The 21302-nt window shown below is 40.0% G+C and overlaps 1 protein-coding gene across 5 annotated transcripts in view; it reads right to left on the bottom strand.

Moving 5' to 3' along the window:
• Nucleotides 1–5246, bottom strand: part of LOC132396055 (vascular endothelial zinc finger 1-like) — a 55995-nt gene extending 50749 nt beyond the window's left edge. For all 5 annotated transcript variants that reach the window (XM_059973390.1, XM_059973393.1, XM_059973389.1 and 2 more), the window contains exon 1: nt 5127–5246. In XM_059973390.1, coding sequence (XP_059829373.1) covers nt 5127–5159 — 33 coding nt within the window. In that variant the 5' untranslated portion in view covers nt 5160–5246. The remainder of the gene's footprint in view (nt 1–5126) is intronic.
• Between the last annotated feature and the right edge of the window lie 16056 nt (nt 5247–21302).

Here is a 21302-nt window from a genome sequence, read left to right as displayed (position 1 = left end):
AATGGGGAGACATTGGAGAAGAGGACAGGATTTCCTTCTGCCATGATGTACTTGATAACAATAGGCAAGAACAAGCTCATAGAGGTGAGGTGTTTTGCTAACACTGACCACCAGGTTAAGTAATGCAAAGCTACTTTGGTGACTGAGCAACAGAGGGTTAATCATCTGCCATGAAACCTTACTCCACTTTGCCATTTTACTTGCTAAAAAAACAAATCAAATTCGGACAAAAAAGTAAAACTGAAAATTTTGAACTGGAAATATGGAACAAGCTGCCAATGTAGGTGGTTAAGGCAGGCACAATAACAACATCTGAAATCCATTTGTACAAGTACATGCAAAGTAGGGGTTTAAAGGGATAGGAGCCCAATGGGGCCAAGTTTAGTGGATGCCATGGCAAAAAGGCCAAAGGGCCCATATCAATGACGTATAGCTCGATGGCTGGAAATGCTCAGTAGGTCAGGCAGCACCTGTGAAGAGATATACAGGATTATCATTTCAAGTTGATGATCTGTCACAGACCTCAAACGTGCACACTGTGTTCCAATTCTGAAGAAACTTGAACAATAATTAACTGGCACATTCACTCTTTAATAGTGAAACAGCAATGCTCCGGCAAAATGTATGCTTGCTGCTTCAATACAGAAACAAGCTAGATTTACAAAGAAACAGGTTATCTTCAGCTATTGATCAATTTCTCTCACATTTGCTGATGTCTGAAGCTCCCCAGAAGACACTTCTGGAGAACTGGGATCAAGCTTCATGCATCCTTTAATAAAACGGGTCTCATTCATCAAACATCCTTATTCTCAATAACAGCAAATCCAAAGCTCTCTAAACTTTCAACCACTCTACCTATTCACCAGTTCTGGATTGCAGTATGTACCTTATGTACCTTCTGTACCTTCCCCTTTCTTCCTCACTCCAGAGAAAGTCAGCTCAGTTCCTTGGAACCTCCTACTTCTCAACAGCCTTTTACCAGACAATTCCCCAACACCCAGTCCCAACCCCTGCCTGTCCTGTCTCTGCCCCATCTGCTCCACCACAACTCTCTCAACTTGGCCTTTACCAGCAAGTTGTTTTAGCCACCTTATGCCCAAGTGAAGCACAGAAGTGATTTATGTGAAAAGGCACCACACAAATGCAAGCAGCTGCTACATATCAAAAGAGAAGAAAAGCTGTAGGCCATTAAATCCTTAAACGAGTTCCATCATTTAATGACATGACTGAACTATGACCATACTTCATCACATCATACATCAAAAATCCATTATAGATTAAAAGGTAGTAACTAGCCTATCATCTGCTTTTTACAAGGTTTTAAGCAGCTACAACCATCCCAAATGGAAATGTTTGCTAACTTTTAACCCTCTGACTTTCCAATTTTAAAACCAGTTCGCCTCACTAACTTCCCTGGAGAGCTGAAACAGCTTTCTCCAGCTTACCGGGAGTTACTGCCAGTAACCTGACTTTTCCTTTAGGCAGTCCAAGTTTATGTAAACTCTATAATTTTTCACATCAGGGACTGTCTGGTCAATATTAGCCACAGCAATCCAAGGCTAATATCTCTTCCCTAAAGGAACTGGTTCTGAACCCTATCCAATATCTGCAGTCCACCTATTTGCTACTCCATTCATGCCTTGAACAACTCTGCCCTCCAGCAGCTCACTGTGGCTGCAATGCACCTCTTCTGCAAAATGCACTCCATGCAACACTGTCAAGTGTCCTGTTGGGCTGCATCATTGTGTGGTACTTAAGCTGCAAGGTATCAGACCGAAAGATCCTACGTAGGACTGTAAAAACCACAGAGAGTATCATCGTCATCTCCCTCACCCCTCTCTGTAACATTTACTGAAAGTGTTATATACAAAGGGCCGGAAGCATTGTCTCTTTAACCCACTACCATCAGGAAGGAGGTACAGAAGCCTCCTTCTGCAGTAGTACAGAGGACTTGAAATGCCAGACTGGGTAAAAGCTTCTTCCCTCAGGCTGACTAATGAATACCCTGCCGCCACTGAGATCTCATCACTAGAACAGCAAACTGTTTACTGTTTACCTGTACTGTGCACTACATGCACTTTGAATTATAATTTTAATAACTTATTTATGGTAATATTTATTTTCCTGTGCTGTGTGTGATATATGTATTGTGGGTGAACAGTGGTCAAGAGGAACGCTGTCCTCTTTGGTTGTATATATGCAGTTAGATGATAATAAACGAACCTCTTCAATCTGAATTGAAGTGACTTTATTATTTCCATCCTTCATATACATGAGAAAAAATCTTTACACTTCTGTGTAAATGTGCAATGTATAGTAATTTATAATAAATAGTAAGTACAACAATATAAAATAGAAATATAGTTGTGTCAGCATGAATTGATCAGTCTGATGGCCTGTTGGAAAAGCTGTCCTGGAGCCTGTTGGTCCTGGCTTTTATGCTGCAGTACCATTTCCCAGATGGTAGCAGCTGGAACAGTTTGTGGTTGGGGTGACTCAGGTCCCCAATGATCCTTCGGGCCCTTTTTATACACCTGTCTTTGTAAATGTCCTGAACAAATAGTAAGAAATTCACATCTACAGATGTGCTGGGCTGTCTGCACCACTCTCTGTGGAGTCCTGTGATTGAGGGAAGTACAGTTCCCGTACCAGACAGTGACAATTTCCATACCAGGCAGTGATGCAGCCAGACAGGATGCTCTCAATAGTGCCACTGTAGAAAGTTCTTAGGATTTGGAGGCCCATACCAAACTTCCTCAACTGTCTGAGGAAAAAGAGGCGCTGTTGTGTCTTTTTCACCACATGAGATCCGCGGTGATGCTCTACAAAGAGCAGCAGGTACAAGGAATGTCACCATCTTCAAGTTCCCGTCCAGGTTGTAGGTTAGCCTGACTTGGATATTATCACCATTCCTTCATTTTCACTGGATTTAAAAGTCCTGGAAAATCTTATGGTCTAACTCCCTACCCACCAGCAGTGTGAGAGTAACTCCATAACAGAACACTGGGTATTCAAAAGGGAGTAAAAGCCAGTCTTAACACTGCCTACACATTGAGAAATGACTAAACATAAAGCAACAGTGGAAGTACACAATTCAGGAACAGATGCTATTTTCCCTCTACTTGAATATTCCTTGATAGTATTTGGTTCCACAACTTCTGTACTTCAAGTTATTATTTTATATCTGAGTGCTGACTGTAAGCAAAAGCACTTCCAAATTCAATTTACATACACTCAGAAACAGATCTCCTGGGTTTTTCCCCACGCACAACAGTCTCTAGAGTTTATAGGGAATGGTGCACAAAACAAAAAACATCCAGTGAACGGCATTCTGCGAATGAAAATGTGCTGTTAATGTGAGAGATCAGAATAGAATGGCCAGACTGGTTGAAGCTGACAGTAACTCAAATAACTATGCTTTACAACAGTGGTGTGCAGATCAGCATTCCTGAATGCACAACACACCAAACCTTGAAGTAGATGAGCTATAGCAGCAAATGACAATGAACTTACTCAGTGGCCACTTTATTAGGTACAGTAGGTACTAAGAATATACTTATACCTAAGAGTATAAGTTGCAATCTACCTGAACACTACCAGGAGAGGTTATTTAAGAGTTCTTGCATGGCAATTTTTCTGCTTCCTCACCCAAGAGGACTAATGCTGATCATTATTACTGCTGCGCCAGCTGATTCAACAGATATCAAACATGACTAAGACTGCAGCAAAAACTATTCAAATAGTCACTTTCACTACCTCCAGCATTTTATGTCAAACTGCAGAAACAAGCACCAGCAAATATCCAGAAGAGCAGAAGTGCAAAAAATATGCACTATTTGACATGGAATGCTATCATGACAAATTTACACAAACTATGCACACACACTTCAGGATGTTCTTGTCACAAGGAAAAAAACTGACCAAGTAATTATTTAATCATAATTAGTAATTATGTTGTACATAATAGTGAGAATCAGCATTGTTCCAAATAAACATCTGTGTTCATTTACTGAATCTGTAAAGTTGGAAATTAACACTAATGCACAAATGTCAACTAAGGGCAATCAGACTTACATCAATAAAGCCGATTCTGTCTTAACAAGACCATTGCATCTCTACACTGTATATGTTGAAAGCCAACGTAATTCCTACACATCGGTAAATTAGTATGTTTTAAGTTTATTCACTGCAAACAAAAATGATCCTTTAATGCTAAAAAATGTTGAAATTGACCTGCTTGATCTACATGAAATATTGCAATCATTGCAACTTCTTGTAAGGTCATAACAGATGGGAAAAAAATTGAAAACAAAACTTATTTGCTTGCCATCATCTGATTTAAAATACAGAAGAAATGTGTTACCATTTTGCAAAGTTAGAAAAGCAGATTACCAAAATAGTGGATGGTCTGCATCACACTTTATATAAAGAAATAAAATTGTAGTTCAGCTGCACAGTGAAATCAGATGTTTTATTTTGTTATACAGAATCAAAATATATATAAAACAGGATCAAAAAATGGTTGTCAAGTAATGTGTATCTGTAGGTATGGACTGAATCCCATCCCACCAAAACTATTTGGAATTTATATGGGGAGAAGTGGACATAACAGCTATTTGCTTTTACAAATAGAAAATTTACTTATGCGAAGTTGATTGTTGGGCTTGAGTTCGGAGTAAATAAATTCATTGTTAACTATTGGGCGGCAGTTCTGCGTCAATAAAAGCACTAATAATTGGGCTGAAGTTTGGAATAAATACATGCACTAACTGTTGGACTCCAATTGGGGGTAAATAAATGCACTGTGCTGATGGACTACAGTTTATAGAGTACATAAATGCATTGCAGTTGAGGGGTTTCAGCTCGAGATGGTTGCATTCTGCGTGTTTCTGTGTGCAGGGGAGGAAAGTGTTCTGTTTGCCGAGTGTTGCACTGCCGGGTTGGAGCCCAGCTGGGTGCCCGCCTGCCCGCCTGGGCCATTACGCTGCTGCCTGGCCAGGCTTGTCTGTAACTCAGCCCAAGCAGAGCGCACACACACAAAAAAAACCCTCCTTCCTCGTCGTCGTCTCCTCCAAATCCCGCCTCCCCACCGGCCAAACCGCCGCGCCCGCCGCTCGCGGCCTCACCTGAAAAATAAAGGCGCCCCAGGTCGCCTCCATTTCAACCGCTACACACGGAGGAGAAAGAGCCACAACAAAGCTGCTCGGAACACGGCGCCGGGGCAAACATGGCCGCCGCCGCCACTTCCTGTCACCTCTCACCCCTCCCCTCCCCTCCCCTCCCCTCCCACGCCAGCCGCTCCGACCAGCAATGCAGCAGCGCACGGGGTGACCGGCCGAACGCCGAGAATGAAGAGTTTATTTCAAACACTCCCAATCCCTCAGGAAGACCGTCCTTCCCTTCAGCCATTCGGTTCACGCACCAACCCGCACAACCCTAGTTACTACCCCAGTATAGCACCACTATGGCCAACTTACAGTACAGCCAACTTTCTTTTATTTTGCCTCAGTTGCGTTCTTTCCTGTATAATTGTTTAATTTACGTCTTTCTTGTGGATGTTCTGTACGTGATTCTGCTGATTTTACTGCACCCGTGCATTACACGTACTTGCGTACATGACGATAAACTCAAACTTTCCGACTGTAAAATAAATACCAATCACTAATCAACTGATTATTTAAACTTGCGGATTATTTTCTATAGTTATCACGATGACATTCAAGCCCAAGCGTCAGCAGGATGGACACTTCCAAGTACTAACTAACTACTATGGCTTCTCAATAGTGGAGGACGAAGGCGCAACCCCCTTTCTGAGCAATTCTTGACTGGCACAATTCAAATATAATCCCACAGACCCACTTCACATCATTGTTCCTTCCTCATTTCAAATATTTATTCAGTTATTTCTCCCGGGGTGCAACGTTCTCTGCTCCAATTGCTCTTTACATCAAAACATTTCAAGGAGGTCCCTTGACATGAATTTGTGATCGACTATTTCTCATTAGCCATGGCTACTTCAAAAGTCACTGGGGATGACCAATTAACATTTCAAATAAAATTAAAAATAGATACAAGTTGATCACAGGTCAAACGACAAGGTAACTAAGATTTTTTTTTAGATCTCTCTGGCAGGGCCAGGCAGAATATTATTCTCTTTTCAAATGAAAATAATGGAAATAAATTACCAGAAACTTGTAAGTAAAAGCATTTCTAATGTTCTAAGGTCTGAAGTACTATTGTAGTAACAGGTGGAGAACACTTAAATGAGTCCTGACGAAAGGTCTCGGCCCGAAACGTTGACTGCTCCTTTCAACGGATGCTGCCCGACCTGCTGAGTTCATCCAGCCTTTTTGTACGTCTTGATTTGACCACAGCATCTGCAGTATACTTTGTGCTTAAATCTTCCATCTCATAATTTAACTCCCAACTGAAATATTTGAAAAATAATTTCCCACGACTGCAGCTTGGTCCATTTCACATGATATTCAAACTTCTCCCACATAAGATAGCCCACCTTTTTTAATAGATTTTAGATTCTTTAAATCAGAAGTGTTGATACTATCAGGTCAATATGTTTTCTGCTGTCAACAAAAGCTAAGCAAACAGTTGTGAGAAACTTCCCTCTTGCTCCACCCAGAGAATTTGCAATAGGACACCAAACACATTTTCTCTCCTTAGAGCCACAAATCAAAAGTTCAAAGTAAAATCCACTATCAGAGTACATACATGTCACCATATACCACCCTGAGATTTTTCTACGGGCATACTTGGCAAATCTATAGAACGGTAACTGTAAACAGGATCAAGGGATAACAAACTGTGCAAATACAGATATAAATAAATAGCAATGGATAGTGAGCATGAAATAACAAGATAAAAGTGTCCTTATGAGTTCAGCTATCTATCCCCATTTGTTCAAAAGCCTGGTGGTATGTTCCCATACCAGGCCATAATACAGTCATTCAGCATACACCTAAAGAAATTTGCCATGGCTTTTGATGACATGCTAAATCTCAGCAGACTCCTGAGGAGGTAGTGTTGTTGCCGTGCTTTCTTCGTAACAGGTTATTAAGTAAATAACATTGTTTGTGTCTGGTGCATCATGCAGTTTTTCATAAGACCATAACTCACCTGCTAAGGACAGCCTTGGATATAAAGACATGGAATCCCATGTTTGCCTCAGAATATTGTTTAAGTTCACTTCAAATGACATAGCTTACCAGTACAGTTACACTTCGTATTGGTCCAGAAAGGCCTTTGTAAATGTAAAGACTCTGGCTTGCAAAATTATATACAGATGTACAATGTCCTGCGTATGCTACTCAAAATGGCTTCCTAGGTTTGTTAAGAGTAGGAATGCTTCTTTGTCTGATAAGTGTTTTATCTCGCAGTTGTTTAGCTTTTGACTTGCTGATATGGGGATTGTATTCATTTGTTAACCAATGGGGAATTTTATTTTGTCTTGTGAGGCTGGGAGCTTGGGGGTTTTCGCGGTTTTTTCAGGGGAGTCGGGAAGGAGACGCCGAGGAAGGTGGACGTGTGCTGCACTGCTTGGTTGACCACCGGGTGTGGTCCCAGGTGCAAGGACGTGGAGGTCGGAGGAAAGTGACGAGGGGTCGAATGGTTCGATGGTTGAGCTCCAACGATGTGCACTAAACTGACTGAACTTTGATAAGTTGGAGCCTTTTGCTTTTTCTTTTCTTTCATGTATATTGTATTGCCTAGTACTCTTTTAGTTTTAGTAAAATCTTTAAAGTGTATTTCATAACGGTATCAGGTGTGAGTTTGATACTGTGTGTGTGCACGTGGCATAAACTTGATTCTCACAGCACCTGCATGAACGGGAGGTGGGGTTGGTGAGTGGCTGGATCTCCTTTTCCCCTAGACATATACCAGCCTCTTGGGTGATTGTTACACAGAGCATCCCAGGGTTACTAAAGCCTGACTTGCAGACAACCCTTCAAGCAAGCTCTCATAAACAATTTCAAATGTCCAATGTACTTTTGCTTTTACCAACAGCATAACTAATTTCTTGTGTCTCTCCACTTTTAGTATTTGTTCTTTTTATCAGTTTTAAGAGCTTTTAAAACCATTCAGTGCAATAATATGAAGGTACAGTTACCTTCACGTGAATTTTGTGTATTTTCCAACTTAAGGATAAAAAGTCACTTACAGACATTTGTGAAAAGAGAACCAGTCCATCTGGGATAGGCCTACAAAACAAAATGAGCAGAATCTAATTTCCAAAGGCGTAGAGAATCAGACATTTTGTTATTAGACAATGCTGGACAGCATGTGATGAAGCTACTATAGATCACATTCTATAGTAAATACTTTGTGGTTATAGACCACCTTTAATACAGTATAGAAAACATTTCAATGCTTTTTCTGGGGTGCACAATAAGGAACAGATGATCACTGAACATTGACGAGAGATTTGGGAAAGATGTCTAACACATACAGATGAAATTATCAAACTTCTTACAGTTCCAAACTAGCTATAAACCACATACCCCTGCACTATTGTCTGATATTTTAGAACTCTAGTGTGAGAAACATTGGCACGATGAAACATGAGCACTTTTAGACTTGCTAGTCCATTCCATCATATGATGAAAACTTCACTGACCTGTGTGACCTGATTTCACAAACCTGCATTTTATCTATAATCATTACAAAAGATTGGCTTAGAAATGTCTGCCAGCTTCATGATCATATTTATCACTGAACGAGATTGAATTTGCAATAGATCTCACCGTCATCTGTGAAACTCCTGGGTACAGAAGGCTGACCAAAAGACCTTGTTCCTTGTTACCGTTGGCTTCTCTCAAAACCTTTGAAACGGTCCTTAAATATCTTGAATAATCAGACATACAAAATCAGTTCAAAAAGTTTGATGTTTTAATAATTAGAATTATTTGAAAATAGCCTATAATCTTAGAAACTGAGGCAAAATAAATGAAAAAATCGTTGATTTAGAATCAGAATAATTCCAGAATAAGAGGCTGTCATTAAATCTACTACAGCAACACTGCCTCTTTATCAAAGCAACACACTATTTCCACTCCCTGGCCCCTTTTCTGCAGCTTTGCAATTTTTTTCCCTCATTAAACATTTACCCAATTTCAAAGGCTTCAATGGAGCCTGCCTCCATTACACAATCCATTCCAGATTCCAGCTATATATATTTGCATAAAAAAAGATTTTCCTCATGTTACTCTTAATTCTCCTCCCCTTTATTTCACGGTTCTAACTCTAATCCACAAGCTTTTCACCAAAGCCTCCCACAGTTCATTCTGTCTCAGCTCTTCGTTATTTCTTTATATTTCCATCAAATCTCCTTTCAACCTTCTCTAAAGCAACAATTCTTATGCCTGCAACCCTTCATCCAAAAAAAAATTATTCTCATAAATTGTTTCTGGAGTGTCTCCAATGTTTATGGTCAGTGACATCTTTCAAATGGATTCAGCTGCACAGCTTACATCTGTGAGCTGCAGTAGCTGGATTCATTTCTGCTCAGGCCTACACACCATTATGTTCCTAGATTATTTTCTCTGAATATAATACTTCTTATTTTTTCTGTCAAAGAATTTGGAGCATCAAAAATTCATACGAGTCCCCCTAAGCCTTTGTCCCTTATGGATTTTTTCAATTTACTCAGGTACTCGGGTCAACATTATATTTTGTAGGTCTTCATTGAAAAGAACTTGGCTTGCAAATTTTATGTATTAATGTATCCTTGTGTTTTTATATAGTGTATCTATCAACTCCGATGATAATAATGCCAAAAAGAGCACTGAGTGTAGGTGTTGGATTGTTATGTTGCAGTTGTACAAGACATTGGTGAGACCACACCTAGAGTATTGTATACGATTTTGGTTACCGTCACAGGAAAAGAAGGAAGGCCATGATAGAGAGGAAGTTTCCAAAGGTGGGAGAGTCTAGAAACAGAGGGCACAGCCTCAGAATAGAAGGATGTCCCTTTAGAACAGAAATGAGAAGGAATTCCTTTAGCCAGAGGGTGGTGAAGCTGTGGAATTCATTGCCACAGATGAATATATACATTTAGTATATTTAAAGCGTAGGTTGGTAGGTTCTTGATTAGTAAGGCTGTCAAAGGTTATGTGGGGAAGGTAAGAGAACTAGTTTGAGAGGGGTAATAAATCAACCATGATAGAATGGTAATGCAGACTTTGGCCTAACTTTGCTCCTAGGTCACATGGCCAAAGATTTACAAGAATATTACCAGGAGTCAAATGGCTGAGATTGGGCACACCAGGAATTTGAATGTAGGAGACTGATGGGTGACCTTATAGAGGTGGATAAAATCATGAGTGGCATAGATGTCCCATCTTTGTCAGCATTAGCAACTTGAGCTGAAGGGTCAATTTCTATGCTGAGGTAGTCAATGCCTACACACGTGCCAGTAGTAGATTTGGATCTGTTGCCCTCTGTCCCTTTATTTATGTAATTTAGTCACAGTCTGCCAATTTTTTTTTTAAACACCCATCATCTTCACTTTCCGCCTCCTGCCATTCAGCCAATTTCCTAATCAGGTCCTCAATTTACCTTCACTTTCATCAGCTTTAACAGTAGCTGTCTGAGGGATTTCATCAATTATATTCTGGAAATTGCTGACAACCAATATGCAAAGGTACTCCATCAGATTCACCAGGTGCAACCTGCTCTTCTCACAGATCTTTCCAGATCGTATGAAAATTTAAGGTGTTCAGTTACATCATCCTTAATTATAAATGTTGGTAACATTCAGAAATAAATTTTAGGCAATAATTCTTTGGGTTCTTTCTCACACATTCTAAAATTGTGTAATGTCATGAAATTTTCCCATCTAAATGAATAGTTCCTCAAATCAGTAACTCAGAGATGGAAAGCCAGTTCGGAATCTTGACCAGGTGAAAAGTGAATACTTGCCCAGGAAGTGACTCTGCTTCCTAACTCTGAATGTCATTATATTGTCAATTCTTTCTTCAGAGCTCTCTTGGTCTATGGGCAAATTTATATATGGAACATTATCATGATGATGATTGTAACAATGTCTGGTAGATAAACAGGAGCAGAACACCCACATTGTGAGTCTTGAGCAAGCTTTGTAAGGAAGCTTGATTGCTGATTCATATTCCCCTGAAGTGACTGAGAAAAATGCCATTATCCAATTTTAAATCTAATTTCAACAGTCTAACGTGTCAAACTCAAAGAATAGATGACTAATTTACAGCAAGAATAACTTGGTTCAATTACACTACATCCATTCATGATTGTCTCTGTGACTTCATGATATCCCAAATAATTATCCATAACATAAATTGTGTAACAGTATTATTTCTCCAACTATGACAAGGCTAAGATTATACTGGCTAGATATTAGAACTGTTCATTTATTGACTCTTCCTCAAATGCACAACTGATTGTGAGTTCATCCTGAAAGAGGGTAAAATGGCTAGAACAGGTTTTAAGGAAACAACATGGTATGTTTGACACCCTGTACGAACAATTACTGTGAAGAAGACTTGACTATTTTTTTTAAACATTCAATCAGCTTTTTTTTGGGGGGGGGGGGGAGGAAAAAAAAACAAAGTTTGTGTAATTGTTGCACAGATTAAGATTCTTTAGCATATTTTGTGGCAAACATTGCAATTCTTGATGCTGTAGTTAAGCAAGTGCAATATTTGGAACAGGTTTTAGGTGTAAGTAAAATTTTGCAATTTTCATTGTCCGTTTTGCTTAACGTAATTAATCTGGCATGTACTCCAGCACAACAGATAACCGAGTGATATATACTGAATGAATTGAGCACTATTTTGAAGCGAATGAAATAACCAATGAAAAGTGAGTCCCAAATTTGCTGAGGACAATTGGTGGAAAAGCATAGTTTGCTTAGAAGTTTAACTGCTCCGACCAAACGAATCAAAACGAGCTTTGCTGGTATTGTGAAAGTAGGGCAGGAATATTTAGAATCAAAACCATTGTTGATTGCAGAATGCTTTAGGTTTCATAAACAGAATCAAAAAGAAGGACATTTTAACCTCATTTTACAGGAGCACCGTTGACAATGTCCTGATGTTGCATCTCTACCTGGTATGGGAGCAGTTGAGCATCAGACCAGAAGGCCCTACAAAGGACTGCAAGAACAACTGAGAATATCATAGGGGTCTCCCTACCATCCATCAGAGACATTTATCAGGAGTGCTGCAAATGCAGGGCCCTTAATATTATTAAGGATCCCACCCATCCATCCAGCATTCTCTTTGATTTTCTACCATCAGGTAGGAGACTACGACACATAAAAATAAGAATGGTTTCTTCCCCCAGGCCATTAAGATTTCTGAACTCTTAGCTGCATCATATTTGAGGCCTATGAAGGTAGATTTTATCCTTACCTTCATGTCACTGAGTGTTATGTGTTTTACACTCTGCTTCATACATTATACACATGTAGTTAAATGACAAACTTCACTTAACATTTCAGCTTACGTGGCTGAATTGAAGAAATTGTCTGATCGTAATGATACACTGAGAAATCATTTAGTTTGTGGAATCTTACAAGAAAGCATTCAAAAACAACTAACTGAAGCACAAGTCACATTTAAAAGAACAGTTGAAATCACTTTATCATTGGAAACAGCAGCTGGAGATGCAATTGAGTTGCAGTCAGGAACGAAAGTGAGCACGAACAAAATTGCAACGTCTAAACCAGGGTTTCACAATTTTTTTTTATGGCATGGACCCCTGCCATTAACTGATGGACTGCAGCTCAGGAATCCCTGATCAAATCAGAAACCTGCCTGGCTGAATAAACTGTGCTACTGTTGTGGCAGAGGCTCACATACATCAGACCAATGCAAAGGTGAAACTTGCAGAAAAAAAACAACAAAGTAGGACACATACAAGGAGCATGTTGGGCAGACAAAAATAAATGGACTGCACAGGGGAGCAAAAAGTTTAAAGAGTCAAGTTGCAGTTTCAAAAAGAGCATTAATCTGCATGCTTTTGATGAAAAAAATCTGACGATGAGTGACGCAGGACTGAATAGACTTGAGATCTACAATGTGAAAACTAACATGAGATAAGCAATATAGCTTACACCAGAAGTGTATGGCAAAATACTGAAATGAATTAAAATGGAATTGGACACTGGCTTGGCTGTTTCAGTCATTCCACAAAATGTGTTTAAGTGGCGTTTCAAAGACACTGAACTGAAGCCTGCAGGAATCCTGTGGGAATCGTATTTGTGATAGTGAAGTACAACAACAAGCCATTGTGGTTATGTGGTAAAAACAGAAGGGCCAGCATTGTGTGGTCATGATTGACCAAGACAACAGCAACAGCCTGTGTTCAAGGATAGAATTGGAAAACTCAAGCATATCAAGGGTAAAATAATGCTAAAGGAAAATTTCACAGAGCCCATCCAGTTTCTTATACCATCTGCTATAAAGTAGCCAGCCAGCAAGATCACCGGCTACTTTACGCTTAAGGAATTCTCTCTGAGGTTGAGTGGAGCTCTTGGGTAAAACCAGTGGTCCCAGTAGCCAAGGAGGATGGGTCTGTCAGGACTTGTGGTGATTTCAAGGTCGCTATCAACCTGCTTAATGTAGATCAATACCACCTGCCCAGGATAGACATCTTTGCAAACCTTTCTGGAGGGAAACACTTCAGCAAAGTGGACTTCCACTTACAGATGAAATGGAAAGGTCCAAAGTGTTTCTCACCATTAAAAAAATCACAAGGAAGTAGCAAATGCACCTGCACTCTGGCAAAAAAGCTATGGACCAGGGCCCAGGCACTCAGTGTTAGTTGGTTGACATAATTGTTACTCGTAAGGATTACAAGGAACATCTCCTAAATCTCACAAGTGTTAAAAAGATTACGAGATTATGGGCTCAGAGCATGATGCATCAAGTGTGAATTCTTTAAACCAAGCATCACTTTCTGTGGTCTCACCAATGATGCACAAGATTTGCATAAGTACTGGTGGATGCCCCAAGGCCAAAGGACATGTCACAGTTATGATCCTTTTCAGGATTTGTCAATTACTATAATAAGCTCTTGACAAGCCTAGTTACTGTACTTTAACTGACTGCCAGAGATAAGAAGAAATGGCAATGGACAAAGCAGTGGGAGGTTGCTTTCCAAAAGTGATCAAACACTGTACTCACACATAATGATCCTTGCCATCCAGTGAAGCTTGCCCAAGATGCCTTGCATTATGGTATCAGGTGCAATCATGTCACATGTTATGAGGGACGGAAGTTCCCTTACTGCTACAGAGAAAAAGACTACACACAGATTGACAGAAAGGCTTTGAATCTGATCTGGGGTGTAAAATATTTCAGCCAATGGGAGAGAGTTTACCCTCATTAATGAGATACCCTCATTACTAATTATCAACCACTAGTGTCCATTTTTAATCCACAGAAGGATGTTCCATTAACAGCAGCAGGAATGCAGATAGGCACTATTTTTTGGAGGACTCAATTAAGAGATTGAATTCAGAGGGCAACTAGTCATAGAAATGCTGATGGATTGTCACATTTACCCTTGGAAAATGAAATACCTGAAAAGATTACAAAAGAGAACACTACTCTTTATTCTCTCAATCCAAATCAAATTCTCCCTATTACAGCAGAGATGATCCAAAGAGAAACCAGAAAAGACCCTACACTGTTTCAGGTCTACATGGCAACCTTAAATAGCTGGAAACTGCAGAAGTTCCATTTCTCCCATTTTTATCAGCTCTGGGATGACCTTGCCCTTGACAGGGGTTGCCTTATGTGGGGATTGAAAGTCTAAGCTGAGAGTTTAAATGTTGGATGAACTACATGTCAGTCATCTAAGCATGGTCAGTGTTGACTTGAAGCTTTGTCTGGTAGACTGGGATAGATCAGCAGATCAAACATCTCACCATACACTAATCAGATGCCAACATGGCCAGAAGGTGCCAAGATTAGCACCTCTCCAACCCTGGGAATGGTCTGCATTGTCCTGGCAGAGGATTCAGGTGTATTTTGTGCCCAAGCATGGTCCAACAAATTTCTTGGTGGTAGTGGATACAGCTACAAAATGGCCAGAAGTATTCCCAATAACATCCATGACAGGCTTGCATGCTGTTGATGTGTTGAGAAGCATCCTCCCAAAGACTGGTATTCCAGAACACTTAGTCAGTGACAATGGACCACAGTTTCAATGTTTCACTCCTGGACAACCAGTCCTACAGAGGGACTACAAACATGATCGAAAGTGGGTATTTGGAAAGATCAAGGTCAGAACTGGACACTCTCCTAAACAGTAGAGATTGCATCCAAGGTCTCCTGGAGACGACACAATGATCGTTGAGGAGAGCAGAGTCAATTGTTAGAGTCATAAATAACTACTAGAGAGCAATGTTACATATTTGAGTTGTGATGCATTCTATATTGATTTGCATTTTATAGCTAAGCAGGGAGGAGTTGTGCATTTAATATTTCAGTATATTAGAATAATATTGTAAATATAGTTTGATTAAGCATTCTTTGTTTACATAATCCATTACAGATCATAGGTAAGTAGTACATGAATGGCATATGGCATTAAGCGCACCTCTATAAAGTTAAGCACATATGTTCTCTTGGGCTCATGTTTTTCATACAAAACACGACAAAAAAGATGATACTTCTGACCAAGCACCCTTTCTTGTTGATAAGCAACAAGCTGAGTCATAGCTGTACTAGAGCAGCACAGAGCCAAAACAAAAGCTCTAACAACCTGGGTTTAATCCCGAGTTCTGGCTACACTTCACTGGATCTTGTAGAAATACCTCGTAAATGTAACCATCACATGCATTAACTCTTAAGAAAGCCAAGTGTTCCATTATTTCTTCCAAAGTGACTATGTGTTTCCTCCCACATTCCAAAGACATGAGTTAGAGTAAGTTGAGGGCATATTTTATTGGTCTTGGATGCATGGCGTCACCTGTGGGCTGCCCCAGCACACCCCTGTACTGTGTTGACTGTTGATGCAAAAGCAGCATTTCACTGCACATTTCAATATGTGACAAATAAAGCTGATCTTATCTCTTTAAATCAAAATGCTCTTCAAAATCTATCTACACTGTTGCTTGGTAGAGATAATCACACCTACCTCTGCGGAACAAGTCATCTGATTCATTAGGACTTTTCACTAAATATATGCATCTTTACTCCCCTTCCCATGTAAAGCATAGTGTCCACAGTTTCACTCTCCATGATCACTCTGCAAGAATTCCAGTTAATGGGCTTGGTGTCGCTATGTGAGTATGTGAGCTGCATGATAACGCTGGAGTTCACCTGTACAGTTATGTTTTGGGCAAGGTTGATGCACCCCATAGCTTGAGTAGCTCGAGGATTTCATCACCACAATTCTTCAAAGCACACAATCCCCTAATTCAAGGACTCAATCCAATCAATGACTATGATTGCTGGATACAGCACTGGACCATCATTGTGTTAGATAACGGAACTCAATTTACTCTGCCTCAATGAAATGCTCTTTAAATATTTCCCTGAAACTCAGAATCTTGCAGTAATATCGATGTGTTTTCAATTACAAAGAATACCACCAATACATTATTGCCAACTACCCATAAGATATAGCAGCAGAATTAGGTCACCTGGCCCATCCAGTTGGCTCTGTCATTTCTTCATGGCTGATCGATTTTCCCTCTCGGCCCCAATCTCCTGCCTTCTCCACATATCCCTTCATCCCTTGACTAATCAAGAATCAATCAACCTCTGCTTTAAGTATACCCAATGACATGACCTCCACAACTAGTTTCACCATCTCCATTCTAAAAGGTCTGCCCTCTATTCTGAGTGTGCCCTCTGGTCTTAGACTCTGCACTATAGGGAACATCCTCTCTCCATCCACTTGTCAGGACTTTCAACATTTAATGTGTTATTAAATGAGGTCTGAATTCCAGTGAGTACAAGCCCAGAGCCAAACACTCTTCACATGACAAGCCTTTCAATCCTCATAAACATCTTTTGTATCTTCTCCAATGTCACCACATCCTTTCTTAACTAAAGGGCCTAAAACTGCTCACAATATATCAAGTGAGAATTCACCAGCACTTTATAAAGCCTCAACATTACATCCTTGCTTTAATATTCTAGTTTTCCTGAAAAAAATGCTAGCATTGTATTCATCTTCCTCACTCCTGAGTTAATCTACAAATTAACCATTAGGGAATCCTGTACAAGGATTCTGCCCCTTATATTTTCAAGTTTACTCTCCACATAGAAAATGGTCTATGCTTTTACTTCTACCAAAGTGCATGACCATACACTTCCCAACGTTATTCCATCAGCTGCATTGCCCATTTTCATAATCTAAGACCTTCTGTAGCCTCTCTACTTTCTCAAAACTACCTGCACCTATCTTCATACTGTTTGCAAACTTTGGAACAAAGCCACCAATTCCATCATCCAAATAATTGACATATAAATTAGAAAGAATCAGTCCCAACACAGACCCTTGTGGAACACCTCTGGTCACCAGCAGTCAATCAAAACAGGCTCCCTTTCTTCCCATTCTTTGCCTCTTGTCAATCAGCCACCAATTTATCCATGCTAGCATCTTTCCTAGAATAACATGGCTCCTAACTTGTTAAGCAGACACAAGGTGTGACACCTTGTGAAAGGTCTGAAAATTCAGGTACACAAAATCCACTTAATCTCTTTAGTCTATCCTGCTTATTATTTCTTCAAAGAATTCCAACAGATTTGTCAGGCAAGATCTTCTATTGAGGAAACCATGCTGTCTACTGCGTATTTTATCATGTGCCTCCAAGTACCCCAAAACCGTATCCTTAACAATCAACTCCAACATCTAACCAAACTACCAAGGTCAGACTAACTGGCCTATAATTTCCTTTCTTCTGCCTCTCTTGAAGAGTGGTGTGACATTTGCAATTTTCCATTTCACAGGCCTTATGACAGAATCAATTGTTTCCTGAAAGATCATTATTAATGCCTCCACAAACTCTTCAGCCACTTCTTTTGGAACTGTGGGGAGTACACCATCTGGTCCAGGTGACTTGTTTACCTTCAGACGTTTCAGTTTCCCAAGAACCTTCTCCCCAGTAATGGCAACTTCACACAATTCTACCTCGACACTCTTGAACTTCTGGCATACTGCTAGTGTTTTCCACAGTGAAGACACAAAATACTTATTTAGTTTGTCTTCCACTTCCTTTACCTATTGCTATTTCTCCAGCATCATTTTCCAGCGGTCCAATATCTATGCTCACCTCTCCTTTACTCTTTATATAATCTGAAAAAACTATTGGTATAATTTTTGATATTACTGGCTACCTCACCCTCATATTCAAACTTTTCCCCCTTATGTTTTTTTCCCTAAGTTTCCTTCGGTTGTTTTTAAAAAATTCCCCAATCCTGTAACGTCACACTAATTTTTATTCTATTATATGTCCTCTCTTTTGCTTTTACACTGGCTTTGACTTCCCTTGTCAGCCATGGCTGCATCATCCTGCCTTTGGAATACTTTCACTGCTTTGGAATGTATCGATACTGCGCCTTCGAAATTGCTCCCAGAAACTCCAGCCATTGCTGCTCTGCCTTCATCCGTGCTAGTGTCCCTTCCAATCAACTTTGGCCAGCTCCTTCCTCATGCCCCTGTAATCCCCTTGTAGATACATTGTAGTTGTCTTTTTAATCTTGAGTGTGGACCTGATTGAAAAGGTAGCTCTGTTCACGTACTCCCACCAGGTGATTTTGCAGTCCAACTCCAGGGAGATGGCAATTAATGAACATACTAGACCTCATTGCTCTCTGATTCAAGCATATGGATGGAAATGCAACAGGAGTTTACTGCATTTTTGCCGGTTTCATCCAACACAAACAGGAGATACCATCATTCACGGACTAGGAGGGCTGAGATGGCCTGTTTCCGTGCTGTGATTGTTATATGGTTTGTTATTACCAGAAGCCATCTTCTTGAGGAACCTGCCTCCTGGTGCAATGTGTCCTGTTTGGAGTAATTAAAAAGAGCATCCCAAATTGGCATTGAGGTCAAGTAGCTTACAGAATTTAATGACATAGTCACTCTTCTGTTCCCTCACTCTGTTTACTGAGTGTGTCACAAAAGTGTCCAGTTCATGGATAAAAATGTTTTTAAAGCTATTTCAATACCCACATCTGACTTGTGCTAATAATCTTGCTAGTGCTTTGTTCATCTCAGGTACTAATAGCAGCAGCAATATTGGATTCCTCTTTTTGTGTACGGCTCTATCTACTGCCCTTCCCAAAACCCTAACATCACCTCTCGGCAACAATGGCATCTATTCTATCTACAAAGATAATACAACCTCATTTTCCTGCAATCTGCTATTACAGCTGCTTTCTACCCTCATATACTCGATCACTACCCTACTCCTCCGACAACATCCCATGCTCATCACTAGTGTTAACACACTTCAACTTTGCTGCTTTAGCAGGTCAATTAAAGACTAGAGCTACCAGCCATTTTGCTTTATTGATGGTGAACAGCACTCAATAGCAATAAATCATAAATACAAGTCAGTCTGCAAGTGCTGGAAATCCAAAGCAACTCACAGAAAATGAACACAGCAGTTCAGGCAGCATCTATGGAAATTAATAGAAACTTGATGTTTCAGGCCGAGCTTCTTCTTTGGGACTGATGACCCCTTCAACCTGATGGCATGAATATCAATTTTCCCTTCCAGTAAACAAATTCACCCCACCCCATTCCTCTATTTCCCACTCTGATCTTTTGGTTCTTCTCACTTGTGTATTACTTCCCACTGGGTCCCTTACTCCTATGATCCTTCCTCTCCAGCCCTTTACTTTTCCTACCCAGCTGGCTTCATCTATCACCTTCCAGCTTGCCTCTTTCCCCTCTCCCCAGACCATTCTGGCATCTTCCCCTTTCCTTCTCAGTCTAGAAGAGACTTTGCTAGAAACGTCGCCATCTATTCATTTCCATAGATGCCACCGGACCTACTGACTTCCTCCAGCATTTTGTATGTGTTACTCAATAGTAGCGACTGATACATCAACTTATCAGAACTTGCATGACATGGTACAGTATCAAGGTATATATAAGAGGGGTGATTGATAAGCTCGTGGCCTCAGGTAGGAGTCAATTTTAGAAAACCTAGCACTTTTATTTTTCACCCTCCCCTAGTGCTGCCACCATGTCCTCATGGACTTCCTTGGGTGCTAAGTCCTTGAGACCGAGGTAGCGGATGATTGCATGAAGGCCAATGTTGTCCGTTTTCTCTGACAGTGCTTACTTTTCAATTATCTGAAACAGAAATACCACAAGTTATTAACTTCAAACTTTCTACATAATCAAAGAGTTGAACTGCATGTGCATGTAACGAGAGCTGTATAACACTTCTCCTTCTACCTTAGGGCACAAACTTATCAATCACCTCTGCTGTGGACCACTTCTGGAGATCCAAGATGTCAACTTCTACAAAGAAGGGATCTGTATGCTCCATGACTGCTGGACTAGGTGTGCAAATGTAGGAGGGGACTATGTTGAAAAATAGATCTGCTAGGTTTTCTAAAATTGACTCCTACCTTAGGCCACGAACAGAATATATACACAATACTGTGTTTCTAATTATGAATGATTCCGTTCAACTTTAAGAAAGCAAATAATGAAAAAGGTTGAATTGTAAGAGCAACATTTTTTCTAAAGCTAATTTCAAATATACAAGGTTGAGATTTTTTTTCATCCAGTGTACAAAAATATTCTTCCATTATTCTAGGATCTTTCAACTATAAACTTCTGATTAGTCATAATTGTGGAATCTGTAACCTGCCTACACAAGTCTTTTTAATCACAATCTTAGATCTGGAAAACAAAAATCCTGGAAGTGTTACTCACTGGATTGTACTTTAAAAGTGACAGTGGAATAAAGACATTTATATATTCTACAATAAACACAAGGATCAAGATTCTTTCATAGGCACGGGCAACAGACAGAAAATGCTGTTCTAAATACTGAGCAACTTGACTTATTTTTACAATTACATCATAATCATTACATCAGTGGTAGATGATCAGCTAACTTATATTAAGGTTTTTACAACTATTAATTCACCAGTTTTTCTTCTCAAGAACAGTATCTGTTGCAAATTGTCACATAGTTGTAAGGAATACTGGAGTGAAAGTGACAAATTTCCAGAAGGTAAAATGTTCTACTATGAGGCACTATCTAAAAGGCTTTAGAAACCCATCTGGTACAATATGCTTTAGGTGAGAAAATTGGCTTTACCAGG

This window comes from Hypanus sabinus, chromosome 6 (genome assembly GCF_030144855.1).
Source record: "Hypanus sabinus isolate sHypSab1 chromosome 6, sHypSab1.hap1, whole genome shotgun sequence".
Classification (NCBI taxonomy): domain Eukaryota; kingdom Metazoa; phylum Chordata; class Chondrichthyes; order Myliobatiformes; family Dasyatidae; genus Hypanus; species Hypanus sabinus.
The sequence above is the reverse complement of the archived record's forward strand: the minus strand, read 5'-3'. Positions and strand labels throughout refer to the sequence as shown.